This window comes from Culex pipiens, chromosome 2 (assembly GCF_016801865.2).
Source record: "Culex pipiens pallens isolate TS chromosome 2, TS_CPP_V2, whole genome shotgun sequence".
Lineage (NCBI taxonomy): Eukaryota > Metazoa > Arthropoda > Insecta > Diptera > Culicidae > Culex > Culex pipiens.
In genome coordinates this window covers 184,159,951-184,179,894 of record NC_068938.1, presented here as the reverse complement: position 1 = coordinate 184,179,894, position 19,944 = coordinate 184,159,951, and the positions used below count along the sequence as shown (strand labels likewise).

General features: G+C 34.1%; 1 protein-coding gene across 12 annotated transcripts in view; it reads left to right on the top strand.

Annotated features, from left to right (window-relative positions):
- The window catches only part of LOC120415418 (whirlin), a 242,413-nt gene that overhangs the window by 203,826 nt on the left and 18,643 nt on the right, over positions 1-19,944 (top strand). For 10 of the 12 annotated variants that reach the window (XM_052709136.1, XM_052709135.1, XM_052709134.1 and 7 more), the window contains exons 13-15: positions 12,978-13,081; positions 13,910-14,153; positions 14,642-14,710. The exons of 1 other annotated variant lie outside the window; for it this stretch is intronic. In XM_052709136.1, coding sequence (XP_052565096.1) covers positions 12,978-13,081; positions 13,910-14,153; positions 14,642-14,710 — 417 coding nt within the window. The remainder of the gene's footprint in view (positions 1-12,977; positions 13,082-13,909; positions 14,154-14,641; positions 14,711-19,944) is intronic. One more of the 12 variants, XM_052709137.1, reaches the window with a different exon arrangement.

The following is a 19,944-nucleotide window of genomic DNA, read 5'->3' as shown; positions in this document are numbered from 1 at the left end:
TTGAAGGAATTTTCAATCTGAAATATTTTATACTCACTAGGAAAATAAAAATAATTGGGTAATTCTCCACCAACTCACACGAAATCGGAAAAAGTTGCCCCGAACCCTCTTCGATTTGCGTGAAACTTTGCTCTAAGGGGTAATTTTGGTCCCTGATCACGAATCCGAGTTTCATTTTTCGATATCTCTTGACGGTGGGGCGGTACGACCCCTTTCATTTTTCTGGTTTTTTATTAAGACACGCTTTTCAATGATTTGCAGCTCGCAACCGTGAAGAGATAGAAATTTGGTGTCAAAGGGACTTTTGTAAAATTAGACGCCCAATTTGATGGCGTACTCAAAATTCCGAAAAAAAAAAACGTATTTTTCATCAAAAAAAGTAAAAAAATAGTTTTAAAATCGCTGCCATTTCCCGTTACTCAACTGTCAAAAATCGTGAGACATGTCATTTTATGGGAAATTTAACGTATTTTTCGAATCTGAACTAACCTAGAAGCGTCATTTTTCCATTTAGAACAAAATTTTTCATTTTAAAATTTCGTGTTTTTTCTAACTTTGCAGGGTTACATTTTAGAGTGTAACAATGTTCTACAAAATTGTAGAGCAGACAAAAACAGACAAGCAGTGCGCAAGCCACAACAATCGTCCAAGGAGTCATTATTATGAAAAATTTAGCTGCATTTTCAAAAAAAAAAAATACTTTCAAAAGCACACGATTGAGTTTTTTGGGTTAAAAATTCGTAAAACTGGTCAAAAACATAACTTTTTCAAAAAACTTTTTTGTAAAATTCTGATAGCTCGTGAAGAATACATGCAAACCACTTATGTCTGTAAATATATTTTTTTGTTTTTGTCTGCTCTACAATTTTGTAGAACATTGTTACACTCTAAAATGTAACCATGCAAAGTTAGAAAAAACACGAAATTTTAAAATGAAAAATTTTGTTCTGGATGAAAAATGACCCTTCTGAGTTATTTCAGATTCGAAAAGAACATAAAATTTCCCATAAAATGACATGTCTCTCGATTTTTGACAGTTGAGTAACGGGAAATGGAAGCGATTTTAAAACAATTTTTTTTTTGATGAAAAATACGTTTTTCGGAATTTTGAGTACGCCATCAAATCGGGCGTCTCATTTTACACAAAAGTCCTTTTGACACCAAATTTCTATCTCTTTACGGTTGCGAGCTGCAAATCACTGAAAAACGTGTCTTAGTAAAAAACCAGAAAAATGAAAGGGGTCGTACCGCCCCACCGTCACGAGTTATCGAAAAATGGACTTCGGATTCGTGATCAGGAACCAAAATAACCCATTGGAGCAAGGTTTCACGCAAATCGAAGAGGGGTCGGGGCAACTGCCGTGTGAGTTGGCGGAGAATGACCCAATTATAAATAATAATTCCAAAATATATGTACATAAGTATTTTTTAAGATCCCGAGCAGACGGAATTTACTAGGGAACAACATTGTTTGATATTTGAAAATACTAGGCCAATAACATTTTAAGTTATTCATAACAAAATTTGTTATTAGTCGTTATGATTTTTTTGTTATTTGATTGTTATTGTAATAACAGACTAATAACATTTTTAGTTACTCTGCGAACAAATCTTTGTTATATTTTTTTGTTATTTAAACAACTAATCCCAACATCCCCATAACAGTTGGTGGTATTCTTCCATAACAAAAAATGTTATTCCCCAGTTGTTTTGGCTTTCAACTAATATCAGACAAATAACAAATTTTGTTATGATAACAAAAACTGTTATTGAACTCTTATGCGAAAATGGATTTTTCAAGAAGATTCCATAACACTTTTTGTTATTTTAACAGTAATTGTTATTGAAATGGCATGAATTTTGTTATTACCGTCTGCCCGGGATATATATTTTGGTTTAAGGAATGAGAGGGGAATCTTTGCGCAACAATACATAATGATGCGCAATCTAGTTTAAAAGTTTTGTTTTTCCATTGTGTTTTCTGGAATGTTTTGAAAATCTAAAAATATGAAAAACCTAAATTATTTCAGAAAAGAATATTTGAGAAAAAGATTACTAAAAAGTTTTTTTCAAGAGTAAAATGTACATATTCAGAATTGTTCTGACCAGAATCTGGAACTTTGCCAAAGACACATATCTGATCAGGAATTTCCTTCTCAAAATACAGATTTCTAATATTTCCATTCCACTATTTGATGTTCTGAAAATCGTTTGGAGACTTGTATGAAACATCCAAAAATGTAAAACGCGATGTTGAAGTGAAAATATCGATGGATAAAGATTCATTCGAATCATATTGAGAAAAATTTTAGAATTGTTTACCGTTAGAAAATGATTACAAATTATTATTTGTTATCCTTCTAACATATCAGTATATTGGTATATTGGTAAAAATTTGATTTAAGAAATCATGGATTGAGATTGAACACTCCTTAATATCTTGTCTGAATGAATTGGTGGTGCTTTTTTAAGTTTTTGTTTTCGGAGTCAAGGGGCAAAAAAAATTAAAAAAATTAAAGTTGAAATAACAAACCATAGTTTTAACATTTGAATGAAAAAAGTGTTTAAAATGCATTTTACACTAGTTCAGAGGTTCTGCAAGCATTCGTTTTAGAAAATTGTAAGATTTGTCGAACACAAAAATTTTAGCGAAAAAAAAAGTTTTTTTTAATAAACCAAATCATGGAAATGCATTTTAAACTATTTATAGCTGATTGAAATTTTGATAAGCTTAAAAAAAAATCTCTGATTTTTCGAGCTGCTTTTTAAATATTTTAACCAGCCTAGATAAAGAAAAACAAATTGAACTTTTCCAAACTCTTATCACAAATAAATTCTTCTTTAAATTGTGTTACATCATTTTGGCAAAACAAATAATTTCAACAGATAAGTATTAAACATATTTTTAAATTAATCAAGATGAAGATACCTTTAATTTTCATAAACGTTGTTTTTTATAATGTGATGCAAATGTTGATACTTTAGCACTTTTTTTGTAATAAATTCATATGCATGGGAAAAAACATCTAAATAAATACCTGACATCCCTAAAACCTCCTAACGCTTCAATCGGTTGCCATGGTGACACTCCTTCCACTCCTTCAAATCGTTCTCGGGAGAAGCGAAAAAAAAGGATCCCTTCATAAAAACTGATGACTTCCGCGTGTGTGTTGGTGTGCGGGAGAGGGGGTGTCTGCCAAGAGGAAAAGTGGCCAAAAAATGTTTGAAAAAATGCGTGGCCTGGCGTGGGTTCCAAGATCAATCGCGAGTACATAAGCCGAGGGGGGAGACAACGACGGCAAGGGCCCTAAAATCCTATATGTGCACATACATCGATACTGTATGTGGACAAGTTGAGAGGATTTTTTTTATGTTTTCAACCACCACCACCACCATCGTGTTGGCGCCCCTCGACGATGGCCATCGTAAATTTGAGGAGGCTTTGAGATTTTTGTATTACTTTGGGGTGGTTAAAGATATGGTGTTAAAATCTAAAAACATAGTTTTATTCGAAAAAGGTTTAAAATCCAAGAAATTTGAACAATTAATGAACTTCTACAATTGGGTGACTTGTTAAGTGACCAAACAAGTTCCTCAAGCCTTCCTTCTCTCAAGACATCGTTAAACCGGACCCCTCCAAAGCCCTCAAAATATTCAAATTTGTCACCAGCTGATTCCCCTTCGTTTCTTAGTTTTCTATTTGCTACCAAATTAACACGGCCCCGCATTCTAAACCGCGCCGCCATGACTCAAAACCGGGCTTTCACTTTCTCCTCAAATGGTCAACTCAATTACAGAATGCACTTTTAAGTAGCTACCGCGCCGCAACCACACTCTGCCGCCGTCTGCAAGAGAGCTGTCATTTTCCATACATATTTATGACGAAGGGCGCGTGCTAATGAGAACGGATGTGACCAACTGTATTTTGGCAGATTGCTGAACGAAAACATTGCGCACCCCCTTAAACACGGAAGAATCTGTGGAAGCACTTTTTCCTAATAAAAATGTTGCACAATCATAATGAAGATAAATAAACGCCACGCAGGCATCGCTCGTCAACGCTTCTTGAATTCATTATTTGGCCCTAATAGGGCCAAACACAGGACCAACCCGAAGGGGCACTTCAAGGAGAAGGATACTTCGATAGTGTTGCCATGGCTGTTGGTTGTGGGAGAGATGCAATTCGCTTGAGCAGTCCCTGGGCGGTGGTAATCGGAGCAACAAATCTTTCCAAAGGTCCAGCGGTTTTATGCTCACACACTGGAACTGTATACATTACCTTTTCGTAAAAGAGGGGAAAATTTAATCGAATATTATTCGGAAAAACTCACTCCGACCAATGTTTCTAGAGATCTTTGTCGCATAATGTGAGGGTGGAAAAAATAAGGTATTTTTTGCCCTTCTACATCCCATTTTTAAGCCCATCTCGTGGTACTCTCGAATTCAGTTAATTGGAAAGAAAAAATGTTTTTTTTTATGTTCAAATCTTATTGTTTTTTGTTCGCAATTTCATTTTCCTTAAAAAATTTAAAATGTATTATTTGGAGTAGTTTAGTAAAGCAAACTGCCTTTGAAATTGTTTTTTTTTTTTTGAATGTCTGGCTAGTTTGCTCGGTCCTCAAATTGCTTTCCTTGAAAGGCCAACTAACCACCTTTCATGTATATCTAAGACAGCTAAAATCAATTATAATGAAGCGGTTTTTGCGAAAATTGACCAAATTTGCCGCGTTTGGGACCACCCTAGCACGGTGTAGGTCACCCTGACGGCCAAACAAAAAAAAATACGCTAATTGTTTCGGACAAGGAACCCCCACAAAAATTTTGAGCCCAGTCGGATAACTTTGTTTTTAGTTTGTGCCCTTTTCAAATGTAATTGCTGTAAATATAGATGACTTGAAAATTGAAAACGGATTTCAATGCTAAATGAATTTGCATTTTCTTTTCAATGAGTTGGAAAATCGAATATTGTGAAAACTAGTTTTAATTTAAATTGAGAAGATCAAAATTGAAACAATTGTTTAGAACTTGCATTTTTTTATTTTTAAGCGATCTTATAGTTTTTGAGACATTTTTCGCTAAATTTCGTCTTATAATGCATTTAACTTGAAATCGGTTCGCTTATTTTATTTTTTATTCCAGCGATCAATATTTTTTAAAACCATCCTTGAAACTTTTTCGCAAATGTTGCCTTTTAAGTTCTAAAAACATAGCAACAAGTTTCAAAAATTATAAAATAAAAATAAATAAAAACTAAAAAATATGAATTTTGAGTATTGAAATTTTGTGGTAAAAAAAAATTAAAAAAATCTGGTTATATAAGAATTGGTTATCACAACTTAAACACTACAAAATTTGATTTGAGAGCCCTTTCATCAAAAATTACGTCAATTTTTCTGTGAAGATGAAGAAGCTTTGAATATAATGATAAGTCGAGTTTCCGATATTTAATAAAAGTTTGAAACATTTATCAAACTTTCGGAAAAATAAACACCGGAAGTTCCTGTTGGCGGACAGTATGTCCTAAAATTTGTGTGAAATCATCTCAGCCACTTAATTGATTAATAATATTTAGTAATAATGTTAATTTTCTAAAAAATTCTTGTGTTTGGCACCAGATTCTGCACCCTTTTAAACACTAGCGAGATTATTAGCTTTTTCAGCCCACAAAACCACATCAAACATTTCGTAAAATTGAAAAATACGAATTTTTGGAATTCAACTTTTGCAAAATAAAATGTCGAATAAAAATGACGGGATTTCTTTTCGTGCACCAACTTTTTGCCATATATTTTTTAGGAAAATTATTTCTATTAGGTCCATTTTGGTGCGGGGACCTGGTTAGGGCCGTGTCGGCTTTTGTAATTACTTTTTTTACATTTTTCTTATAGCCAATAGTAATTACAGACAATCTAAAGAGTCTAGGATAAGAAGTCGATTACCCGTGGCTTGCTCGGGTTTAGTAGAATTAGCAATTCCAGCTCAAATCAGGAATTTTTCTGGTACTTTTGTACTCGACCCTCTCCGATTTCAATGAAACTTTGTAGACATGTTATCCTAGGCATATATAAGCCATTTTTGTGTATATGGAGCCAATAGTACTCGAAAATAACATTTGAGGAGGGCGTAAGGTATTTAAATATTTTTGTATTTTGTAATTTAAAAATTACTGTATCTTGAAGCAGTTGCGTCGTATCAAAAAGTGGACAAAGACAAACTTGTAGGAAATTGGACGAGCTTTCTGAATATACTGAAACAAAAATGCACGCCACATCTAGGAAATTTTTTTGATTTTTAAGTCTAAAACTTAAATTTAAAGGTGATGTCACGATTTTTTTTTCGTTCAAAACTTTTGAGGAAATAGCCTAAAATGTTACCAAAAGACTGACGAAAAATGCAGGATGGTATGTCCCTCCTAAAAAAATACAAAAATCATTTACTAAAACTGTTTTTTGAAAAGTGTTCTAACCGTCAAAATTTTTAAAAACCAGTAGTGGGAATCGATTCTCCAGACAATTTTACATTAAAGTCTCCATATTGACAATTGTCCTATGTCCAATCCTTGGGAAGATACAGCGGTTTTAAAAATAAAAGTGTTGAAAAAACGGGTTTTTTTGTGGTTTTTGGCAATTTCTTTATGACAGACTTGGTTTTTCAGTCTCGTAAATATTTTTACCGGAAAGCTCGTCCAATTTCCCATTAGTTTGTCGAAAAAAAATCGTGACATCACCTTTAAATTTAAGTTTTAGACTTAAAAACCAAAAAATCTCATAGATGTGGCGTGTATTTTTGTTTCAGTATATTCAGAAAGCCCGTCCAATTTCCTACAAGTTTGTCTTTGTCCATTTTTTGATACGACGCAACTGCTTCGAGATACAGTAATTTTTAAATTACAAAATACAAAAATATTTAAATACCTTACGCCCTCCTCAAATGTTATTTTCGAGTACTATTGGCTCTATATACACAAAAAATGGCTTATATAGGCCTAGGATAACATGTCTACAAAGTTTCATTGAAATCGGAGAGGGTCAGGTATAAAAGTACCAGAATTCCTGATTTGTGCTGGAATTGCTCGAAGGAAAGCCCTTATCATAACCTACAAGTTTATTGAAGACACCAAATCGATCAGAAATTCTCTTCTCAAGATACAGGTTTTCGAATATTAACATGTTTATTTGAGAAATGTTTCATTCAAATAAAAAATTTAAAATTTCGAGCAAAATGCAAAATCATTGAGAATTACTCAGATAAAAAAAGAAGAAATGAAATAGTCTGCCATTAAAATGTTATTTTTGTAATCGATGTCAAACAACCATCATAACTTGGTAATCGTCTTAATATTCCTCGAAAACAGATTTCAAATCACTGTTCAAAGCTACTTTTAATAACAAAAACGCTTCGTCAGCTCTATCGGCGCCCAGTAAGAGAGGCAACCTGCTGGGCCATATCTCGTTCAAGCAGTGCAGTGCCTCCAAAGTTCAATCAAGTTAGTCAACTTATTTTTACTTGTTCGGTGATCTTTTTTCTGCCGTTCTTCCTCATTTTCGTTCGTGATAACAATTATTTCGGATCCTCAAACCATCGTTTTATTTGTTTTTCTCCGACTTCGGAACGTAGAAAAGAGGAAAGACACAAAAAAGTCGACAACATCCATTGAGACAAAAGAATCCGGGTGGGAGGTGCAAACAGAGTCACACCATCCACGACTGACAAGATTAGTGATAAACCAAACCCCGAACTTGTTTCGTACACTTTGGTCAGCAATGCGTCATCCGGCCTTTTTGGTCGTCGTTGAGAGACCCTCATTTTGGTAGCACGAAAAACTCGATTCTTTTGTTGGTGGGGGATGGAAAAAAATCGCTAATCCTGGTCATAATTTATCCACGACGAAATCCATTATGAAAAACACCCCCGGAGTCCGGAGTTGGGATGCAGTTTTTCCCCGATGCTGCTGGCGCTGGACGGTCCAGTGTGCGTAGTGGACATGGTTCATTCAACATAATTTATCAGCCCATTTCATCTTGCTGGAGAGGAAATACCATCGATTGTTACAAGTAGTGGTGGTGTGGTGGATTTATGCTGCAGCAGAACCAATGTCATGTGTGGCGAATTGTGATTAGAGAGATTATATTGTAATTTTGATTTGAAATCTTTTTAAAAACATCACATTAGGGGTATTCATTGTGTCATTTATAACTCTTAAACCATTTAATTTAAAAAAAAACTATTTTTATTCTTATTCATATCTGGAGAATGGGTTTACAATACTTATTTGAAAAATGCATGCTTTTTCATACAATTTTGCAGCGACTTAAAATTATTAGGATTTTTTAAAAGTTAAGCTAATTTTTCAAATATGTAAAGAGTTTGTTTTTTTTAAGTCCTATTAGCTATTGTGTTTTATTTGTTTGTAGGAACTTTAAAAAAAAATTCTCTATCACGAACGTGAACTATAAATTTCTGAAAGACTTTAAATTTCCGCTGAAAGTACCCTTCTACACGGAGAAAAAAGAGTTCCCAAAATCGTGAACAAGCGTTCATGAAAATGGGAACCTCGAACAAAGTGTTCAAATTTCATGGTACGTTTTTCAAAATCGTACCATGGGATTTGAACATTTTGTTCGAGGTTCCCATTTTCATGAACGCTTGTTCACGATTTTGGGAACTCTTTTTTCTCCGTGTAAAACACAGATGTGAACTTCAAGTTTCCAAAGGGCTGAAGATTTAAGATTAAAGATGGAAAAGTTAAATAAAACACATAACCTGATAAATAGTTTATTTTTTCCAGTATCATTCGATATCAACTAAACTAACCTGAGCTACGTTATTCATCGCCATTCTGGTTATGTCTACGGCATAACTACTAGGGTGGCTCAGCATTGTTGATTTTTCAGAATAGATTTGTTTTGGTTGAATTTATAAATTTCGATATAATATTTGAATGCAAGTCATGGGAAGATCTAGTTAAATATAGTATTTTTGAATGTCCCATGCAATTTTGAGCCAATTCAATAACTAAATGGAATCTATGAATAGTTTTTGTTGCACAAATAAAACCATCTTTGATTTCAAAATTTGATTTGCATTAAGACATGTATTTTGAATATTTAGAGTTTGAGTTTTTTTACATTCTGATTCAAATTTTGAGGTGGTAAAAAAGTAAAACAGTTTCTTTTCTCCATATATTTTGACGATTTTCCATATAAACATCAAGCGATTAGAGGGTGGGATTTTCGTGGCCAGAATGAGCTCAAATTTGAAATTTAACCTGGTGATGGGCCAATCTTTGATTCCAAAAGTAGCCCCGAGAAATCCCTGATTTGGACCACCGTAGTGAATACATAGCTTTAATTATATTACTATTTTTCTTCACAGTCCTTTACCAATGTCACCAAATCGATAATTGGTTATGAATCTTGCCCATTGTTTTCTACAATTCAAACAAGGTTCCTTGGCCGAAGTAGGGGAAAGTGGGGCAAGTGTAACAAGCTAAGAAAATGCTCGTTATAACTCATTAAAAACGTTAAAAAATTTGTCGGATTTTTGTTATAATCATCTTATTCCAGGTCTTGAATAAGACTTTGATAGAACAAATTTTCAAAAATTCCGGTTTTTAATGTAAAAAATGATTTTAATTTTTTTGATTTTCCGTACGTTCTACTCAACTAGTGGGGCAAGACGAACAACCCGTTGGGACAAGAGGAACAATGCATGAAACAACATGTTAATTTTCTTACAATTTAACTGTTATCACTTAGATACATCAGAATAGAATGTATTTGAAACGTTTCTTTCATTTTTAGATTAAATAATAATATTTTACTAGAAATTTGATCGTTTTTGCGAAAAGAAAATTATAAATAAATTCATAGTTTTTCTATATTTTGAGAGGAAATTTTTTTAACAACAGTTTTTAAGTACTTTTATGTATTTATGTAAATATGTTGTTAAAGTAATTCGTAATTTTTTTCATACCAAAAATCCATATGGTACACTTGCCCCACCTGAACAAGATTTTTTAAAAGCTCTCAACAAAAATAACCAAAAGTTTAATCATAATCTATAATAGGTGCAAGTCATTGGTAGGAATACTACTGATTTAGGAAAATTAGCATTTTGGTAAAATGAGCTTTAAAACGAACCCTAAGCCTCATTTTGTCCTTTAAAAAAATATAAGAAAACTAAGGTTTTGAAAAAAAAACTTTATTCAATCTTATGCCCCCTGGTGCTTACGTCGTTTTGGCGGTTATGTGGTAGTAGAATCAGCTAATTGCATTGCTAGCAACAATTCCCCATACTGGATATAATTAAAATGGTAAAAATTACGGCCGTACGAGCGATTGTTCCTCTTGCCCCTTATGGTCGTCTAGCCCCACCTTTCCCTAATTAGTCCCGTATTGTTTCGTTTTGCCATTTAGACTATGCGTTGGTCCGACAAATTTTCATTTTTGTTTTTTTTTTTTGCAAAAAAACAAACACATTTAAAAAAAATTATAACTCCACGCTATTTAAACCGAACTGACCTGTCTTAGTCGCAAATGAAAGATGATTGATTAGGCTTTAAAAAATGGTTTGAAGTTTCAAAAATCTATCTTTCAGTAATCAAAAAGCTATCGCGTGGACGGATGTTCCGTTTTTTTTATTTATGTTTATTATTTAATAATTCATCAGAAAAATCCTCCAAAATCATTTTGGATGTAAAATGAAATAAGGAATCAAAAAGTATTTTTGTGAATTTTTTGCACCGTTCTGAATTAAAGCCATGTGTAGGTAATAATATGGGTTTTATTTCTTTCAATTAGTGTCTTTCGCTGAAAAAAAAAATTGAATTCCTTAAAAAAATAACTACACTATTCTTTTTTGGAAATTTTTTATCCAACCTTGTCCAACTTGATTTTTTAGCAATTGTCGTATAAATTCACCTCGGTAATCTTCTTAGAATAAATAAATGACTCGTGCTGAAGATATTGTTTTTTTTGCAACTTGTTACATAAACTTATTATCTGTCAAAAAGATATCATGAAAAAGAAGTCAGTTATTATAAATTCATGATGATGATGAGTCTACGAGAAATAAGTAAATCATTACAAAAATTAATCAAGAAGGACGATCATATTTCTTGAAATTTTTGATAAATATTGACAGGAAAGCATATTTTATGAGTACCTTCTATCACAAAAATATGGGAATGATGTTAATATCAGTCAGGACCCGATGCCTGATTTTTCTGATACATTCTTATTGGATTTCCATATAAACTGTAACGGGAATGACAGGCACCGGGTGATGAGTGAATTTACATCGCATTGGAGTTTCAATTAGAATGTAACAGAAATTCCAGTCATGGAGCTCATACACACTGTGTGTGTGTGTGCAACCAACCAAACGGGACCACGCGGTCACTTCTTACAAATTGAGTTGTTTCCATGTATTTTTAGATCTACATTCTATACATGCAAATAACTCGCATAGGCATTTGGAAGGTGTTAGCTCTGCCGAGCTTCGGTGACCCATTTCTACGCTGGCTAGCCGAGCGTGAGGTACTTCAGCTTTATCGACAAGCCCCGCCCTGAAGAACGTTTGCACCAATCGGGTTCAAACGTTATTTAGAACTTCCGAACCCTTGTCAAATGGACAAGGACCCAGCGCGTATATAGTTGATAGTAACAGTATTCCTAATTCCAGTCATAGCTCACCAAGCCGTGATGGCCTAGTGGTAAGCATTTTTGCTTACCAATCCAAAGGACGGGGGATCGAACCCCGACTCGAGCGACTTTGATTTTTTTCGTTCATGTGCAGAGTTTCAAGATTTATAATTCCTATACTTTCTCGTTGGGAGCAGATGGGTATCGAACCCAGGACCATTCGCTTACAAAGCGAACACCGTAACCAGTCAGCCACGGCCGCTCCTAAGTCATGGAGCTCATACACACTGCTCACAAAAAATCCAATAAGATTCCATGATTCCAAATGAAAAAAGCTCACCAAACTAGAATGAAAGATTTCATCGTGTAGTTAGTTTGGCTAGTCTACACTAGGGTGTCTCTCTTAGAGAAATTTGAAAATGTATGATATTTTAAAGGTCTTAGGTAAGCAAGGGTATTCAACATAGTATTGTATGAACACTAGCTTTTTAGAAAATAAACACACACTCGCACAGTAGATACCACCATAAAAAATACACATAAAATAATCCACACTCACTACTCACGCAAGTTTACACTCTTTGAAAAACAAAGAATTACGCTCGTTCGCTTTTTGTAGGAATATTATAACAATAAAGAAAGATAATTCGCTCTACCTTTCTCTCTCTTCTTCACTAATTCGCCTTCACCTTTACTCTCTCTTTTTTCTCTGCTCGTGTTTTGCGCTAAAAATCGTTTAATATCTGCAACCGTGTCACACCGTGTGTGCGTGTTTTTTTGCAACTGCATCAAAGTGCCGTTTTTTGCTCACTCTCGTTACCCTAACCTCACTTTTTTCTTCAACTGTTAAATTTTTGTGCAACACGTGTAGAACACTTTTTTTCGAAAAAAAAAATCTTTTTGCTAATGCTGTAACTTTGCTGCTGGCTGAACTCGTTTGCTTCTCGAAACAATAAATCGTTTTTATTGATGTAAATAACCTACCATTTGAAGAAACGGTTCCTGTACAGTATAAAATTACACGAATAAAAAAAACCAACCTCACCTCTCTTAGCCGGAATGGGAATGCTTATCGTAACTGAACTACGTAGAGATTTGTTCAAGCTATTAGTAGATATCGCCACCCTTTTTCGGACTCTCCACCCTTCAAAAATGAAAAATCCCAAAAAAAATCAGCAAACACTCAAAAGAAAATCGCATCAAAACGTTGACCACTCTCCCCTAAAATTCCCGAAATCCGTAGAAGTGCAGCGGCAGCGGCATTTTCAATGGAAGTCGCCGTGCAGTAAATTTGAGCCCGTGTCCATTTGTGTTGTTTTGTGTTTGTTGCAGGTGTCGGACACGGATCTGGAAGTGATCGAAGCCACCGGTGCCGGTGACCACGGCGGAATGGCGGCCCAAGCCGGGACGGGCCCGCTGCCCGACATTCGCAATCGGTAGAACTCGCGGACTTGATAGGATTTTCGTTTGTTTTGATTTTTGGTGCTAGTTTGAAGATTGATGAACAGTTTTTGTTCCTTGAACAATTGTTGTTCGCTTAGCAAACTTGTTCTCCGAGCAATCGTTGTTCCTTGAACAATCGTTGTTCATTTAACAATAATTGTTTATTTAACAATAATTGTTCCTTGAACAATCTTTGTTCCTTGAAAACCGTTGTTCCTTGAACAATCGTTATTTCTTGAACAACCGTTGTTCCTTGAACAATCGTTATTCCTTGAACAATCATTGTTCCCTGAACTACCGTTGTTGCTTGAACAATCGTTATTTCTTGAACAACCGTTGTTCCTTGAACAATCTTTGTTCCTTGAACAACCGTTGTTCCTTGAACAATCATTGTTCCTTGAACAATCATTGTTTCTTGAACAATCGTTGTTCTTGAACAACCGTTGTTTCTTGAACAGTCATTGTTCCTTGAACAATCGTTGTTTCTTGAACAATCGTTATTCCTTGAACAATCATTGTTACTTGAACAAAAGTTGATCCTGGAACAATCATTGTTCCTGGAACAGTCGTTGTTCCTTGATCATTTATTGTTCCATGAACAACGGTTGTTCTTTGAAGAACTGTTGTTCACTGAACTATGGTTGCTCACTGGACAATTGTCCTTTACTGAACAATTGTCTTCCACTGAAAAGTTATTGTGAACAGAACAATAGCTGATCATCAGTTCAAGCCGGCACTAGAAACGTTTTCTTTTTTACTTTCTTTCAACTTAACATTACTGACCTCCCCCACTCCTCCCATCCGACCCCCTCTCAACTCAGCCCGCCGGCCCCACTGCCGTACCGTCCCATGTCGGCCGGACCGATTCTCCACCACCACCCGACGCGCCACCTCAACACCTCCCAGAGCCACCTGGCCGATCTGGGCGGAACGCCGAGCCGGTTTGGCGGCACGTCGGCCACCTCCCCACCGGGGGGCATTGCCGGGTTGAACCCGCTGCACAACCCGAACCGCCACAAAATTTCCTCCTCGTCTAGCGATGTTGTCAAACAGTTGAAGAACAAGGTGATTTTGAGACAGACGGAAGGGTTTCCCGCCCACAGACGACTGGGCGCGTGGACCACCCACCCCATTTTGGTTCTGGTGAAATAGCGTAATAAAAAGCGAACTTATCACAAACATCACAAAGTTACACCAGACAGTCACCCAGATCATCCCGAAAACAAGAACACACATTTCAGATACAACTTTAGATAGATCGATGTGCGTCAATGTTTTAGAAAGGATCATTTAGAGCAGATAAAGTCGTAATTTTGGAGTCAATTTGTCTTCCATACTTATTTAGAAACAACATTCAATCACAGGGTTTTATACTTCATATAAAATTCACAAGATTTTTGAAACACCTTCCGCCAAAAAATATCAACACTACACGAAATACACGTTTTGGGGATAATTTTGCCAACACATTTTATATTATGGACTATGAATAAAATGCTAACAAATCATTTCCGTTTTCTTTTTTCTCTTCCATCTTAATCTTTAAATTTCAGGATTTTAACGATCCGACACGACTTAGGAGAGGCAGCGAGACTCAGCTATCGAGGGCGGATTATGACTCGGTAAGATTTTATGTTGGTGTGTATTTCAAAAAGGTGACATTAACCAAAAGGTGGTCTGTAAGAAACCAAGTAAGATTTTATGAAAAGGTCACAGTTTTAAACGTTTAAACAAACATGTTTGATCTCTATTCAAGACAAATAATGAAAAATAAAAATTTTGATAATAAATGTAAAATAGGGATACATAACTAAAATATTAAATTTTATTTAAGTCAACAATTTTAGTGCTTTGGTATGGCAAATATAATAACATAAAAATAAATTCTCAAAAATACGTTTTTGCAATTCCGTCGTGAAACTACTTACTTTTCCTGTCATTCTTGAACGATGAAATAGCCTACTTTTCTGTACCAAAAATAAAAGAATCGAATAGCAACACTTTTCAAAATAAATGCTGAAAAGTTCTAAAGTTGAACTTTTCAGCACTTGTTTCGAAAAGTAACACTTTTCAACATTTTTTTGATTTAAACGATTTATTGACAATATACATGAAAAATTGACATAAAATTTCACTCAGTGTGTGTTTTTTGGAATTGCAAAAAATATTGTATGGAACTCGTTGCAAAGCTTGATTTTTTCAACACTCGTCGTATTTATCCAACTCGGTGAACCTCGTTGGATAAATGTACGACTCGTGCTGAAAAAATCCTTTTTTTGCAACTTGTTGCATAAACTACTATTTTTCTGTGTTTTAAAAATGCCATTTTTCGAAAATTATAACAAAATATTGTCAAATAATCGAGATTATTTTCATAAATTTCGATAGTTGAAACTTATTTTCTCAACTGTCAAATCTACGTATTTTCGAATAAATAAATATTTTTTTACAGTTTGTGTAATTTTTTTTTTTTCAAAATTTATCAATCATTTCGATAGCAATATTTTTTTGTGAAATACTGAACGCATGTTCGCTTTTTTTAGAATTTTCATACATGTCGATAGAAACAATATGATTATAAATTATAAAATTCTACCGTAAAACGGGGTGACTTAGATAGGTTTGAGATTTTTCCGCAAAATGAAGAGTAGGGGCAGGAAGGGCAGAACGGCCCGCCTAAGTAAAATGCGCCAAAAACCATAGAAAAACATACAAATTTATGAACTCAGTAGAGTAGGCTTATGCTTTGAGATGTTCCCTTCAATGTTGTATACTTGGTTGATGAAAATTTTTAGCTTAAAACTATTTTTGAGCCACTTTAAAAAACAAGTTTTTTTCGGCTACTGTACTGGATGCGGGGCAGAATGGGCCAGCTTAGAAAACAAGCCATTTTGTCTAATAAAACGTTGAAAGGAGATAATTAATAATTAAAGGGACCTTTCTAATATAGTTATGAAGTTAGACCACTTTGAAGAAAATAGTCACTTACCAAAACAAACATTTTTGAAAATAGTTTTAATATGTTTAAATAAGACACTATTTTTACAAATATGCATCAAAACAACTAAAAAATCAACTAATGTTGCATTAAACTTGATTTGTGAAGCAACCAGGAGTGAAATAATCCATTTAGCTCAAATTTCATAACTTTTGATTGTTTTTATAAGGCAGGAAAAGGGTGGTCCATTCTGCCCCAAGTGGATTTTAATTTAACACTTCCACCACCAAGCCTCGACATGATTTCAAGGTTCCGTTGTTGTTTGATTATCTTCGTAATAGCTCCTGGTTACATTCTAAACATTGAACAAACTTTTTCAAACAATCTTACTTTCGAGAAAGCTTATTTAAGAATCTCGAAATAAACAGCATTAGCGTGGTTTTGTAGACAAATTTACATTTTTGCTCATAATTCGAAAAATACAATGAATTCAAACGTCGTTTTCGGTGCCTTACAGTTGGTCTAAATCCATTCTAAAGCCCAAAACCAAGGGTGGCCCATTCTGCCCCCATGGGCCATTCTGCCCCCCCTGCCCCTACAAATTAATTACGTACAGAATGGAATTCAATCATACTGACCGTGGTAGAGAAAGGTTCAAAGAACTTTTCATTACATTTTGAAAAGATTAAAAAGTTAGTTAACTATAACTATTAAAATGGTCATGAATTGCATTATTTCAATCTTCTCAAAGTGTCATGATTTTCTCAATGAACATAAGTTTGAATCGGAAAACGGAATGCATTTTCGGAATTTTCCATTAGGTGATGGTAAAATTAGTTTGTAAATAATAAATATGATGTGTTTTTGAAACATAATTCAAAAAAATCTTCCAATTTCTATGCATTTTCAGTAGAACAAATGTCATTAAAAATGGGAATACTTTTGATTTTTGCTTCTAATTCCGTTTTTTTTTTTGCAATATTAATCGATAATTTCATAAACAAAACTAGTTTTTTTACAAATTGCAGACAAAATTCTGACTTCTGAATAATTTTTCAAAAAAATTATATGTATTTAGTTAAAAAGCTTATAAACTTAGTTAACTAAATACAAACATTGATTTTTTGTTTCTTGATAACTATATTAGCAACCTAAGTAATGGAACATTTAACGTAAAAATAAAGTTTGAACACTTTTGCCTTCTTCACTGAGGTAAGGCTATAATCCTGCTTTAAAAATGAACTTTGCATAAAAACGTCGTAGACCCACCTTCATGTATACATATCGACTCAGAATCGAAAACTGAACAAATGTCTGTGTGTATGTGTGTGTGCATGTATGTATGTGACCAACAAACTAGCTCATGTTTCTCGGCACTGGCTGAACCGATTTGACCCGAACCTGTTGCATTCGACTTGGTTTAGGGTCCCATAGATTGAGTTTTATACAGATTGAAGTTTCGATAAGTAGATCAAAAGTTATGTATAAAAATGTGTTTTCACATATATCCGGATCTCACTTAAATGTATGTAAACTATGTCCGGGTCCATCATCCGACCCATCGTTGGTTAGGTTATCAACGAGCCTTAATCATTGAAGATCTGGCAACCCTGTCTCGAGATATGCCCACTTAAGTGATATTGATGTACTTTTTGGAGGCCGGATCTCACTTAAATGTATGTAAACGATGTCCAGGTCCATCATCCGACCCATCGTTGGTTAGGTTATGAAAAGACCTTTCCAACGAGTCCAAAACATTGAAGATCTGGCAACCCTGTCTCGAGATATGCCCACTTATGTGATATTGATGTACTTTTTGGATGCCGGATCTCACTTAAATGTATGTAAACTATGTTCGGATCCACCATCCAACCCATCGTTGGTTGGGTTATCAAAAGACCTTTCCAACGAGTCTAAAACATCAAAGATCTGGCAACCCTGTCTCGAGATATGGCCACTTAAGTGATATTTATGTACTGTTTTATTCCGGATCATAAAAATAGATGAAATTTTTGTACAATTCCATTATATCAGCCATTGTTGGTAATAAGTGAGGAAGGCTGTAAGCACATAGGTGGATTAAGTTAGTTTTTTTTTGTAGAGCCTTGAAACCACTGCGACCAATTATAATAATATTGTGGTATGACTATTTTTTTTATAGCAAAATCAGGTTGACCCAGCACCATGGAACGGTGATAGGCGGCTCCTTTTTACTGCGTTTTGTCCCAGTTAGGGTCGACGTTTTTGATGAAGTCTATGACCCTGCCGAGACGGAACCTAGTTATATCGGAGGGCTGTAAGACCCCTTTCCCAATAATTGAAATTCTACTTTGAATCAAGGCACCGCAATTGCATAGCAAGTGCTCTGATGTTTCAGTTTCGAATTGACAAAATCGACATATTGAATCTGCAGTTTTTCCCATATTAAATCTGATTTTAACAAGAAAACTGTGACTATCAAAGTCAACCCAGAATTCAAACTTATAATTTTTTACGTAACTATTTTGTTAAACACTATTGAAGAACTTTTTTTTCAAAAATGGTGAATGGATCTTGTGGGCTATCCCAGAACATGTTATAAAAAATAATCTTAAGACAAACCCTACCAGTTGTTTAATTGAAATCCTGTCAAAGTCGTCCCGGTTTACGGTATATTTTTAGAAAACTAAGTTTTTTTTTCTAGAAAAGGCTTGGTTTTTTGAAATCTAAAAGTACCTATTTAAAAAAATATTCAGGCTATCCAAATGTATGAAAAATTTCCGATCATTTTATACTTGTATTGTAAAAAAACTGAAATTTGTAGTATTCTAGTTTTGAGAAAAAAATCAGTATTTAAGAAAAAGCGCTATCACTTTTACAAGTTTTAATAAAAACTCGATCATTTGATACCAAAATTGTTAAAAAACGGGTTTTTTTTTCGAAAATGCGTAGTTTTGTGACAATTTTAGTATTTCACAAAAAAATATAGCTTTACTTGCTTTCGAAATATGTGAAAAAATCTCGATCATTTGATACCCATATTATAAAAAAGTGGAATTTTTAGTATTTGAGTTACTTGAACAAAGTAGTACTTATGTAACTAAAGTTCAAATTAAAGGTTTAAAAACCATTATATTTTTGCCTAAGTTTTAATTTTAAGTCAGATTTCGGTAGAAATACTTTTAATCAGTGATTTTGAGCCAATACTATAATATAATATTAAAGTTATCCAGAGTGTTTCAATTTTTTCATAAAAAAAAAATCTATACAAAATATAGTGCGTATCTTTGCACCGCATTTTTTTTAACGGATGGTAAAAAAATTGAAGAAAAGGAATTTCAAAAATTATTTAATGGTTAGCAAGGCTAAAAACAAGTTGAATTATTTCAAAGATATCTTGAACCTGAAGTTAAGTAAACCTTATGTTGTATATTTCAAACATTAGATCAAAACGGCCGAAAAGGGACTTTTATCAATAACTTACTCAATTTTTCACTTTATTTTTGCAAACGCATGAAATTTACCCTCGAACAAGTCGAAACCCCAAATATGAGCTTTTTAGATAAAAAATTTAGTATCGTCATAGTGTATACCTTTTCCCAACACTGCCCTATGTGGGATGAATGTACCTGACTTGATAGGAAAAAATCAAAGGTAAAGAGACAAACTATCTATTAAATTTGTGTCTCAATGATTCCAATACTGAATCAATATCAGATGATATCACTTCGCTTTCTGTAAATACAACACATTTTATAACGTTGCCAAATAATTGAATAGAAGGAACAGTTTATCAAAATCTGATGAAATGTCTGTAAATGATAATCCTCATCATCAATGATTTATGTAATATTTCTTTTACTGGCTATTTTGAACTGTATCTTTCAGCTATACTGCTACTAAATTACAAAAACTAACACCGTTCCGTTACTTTCATGC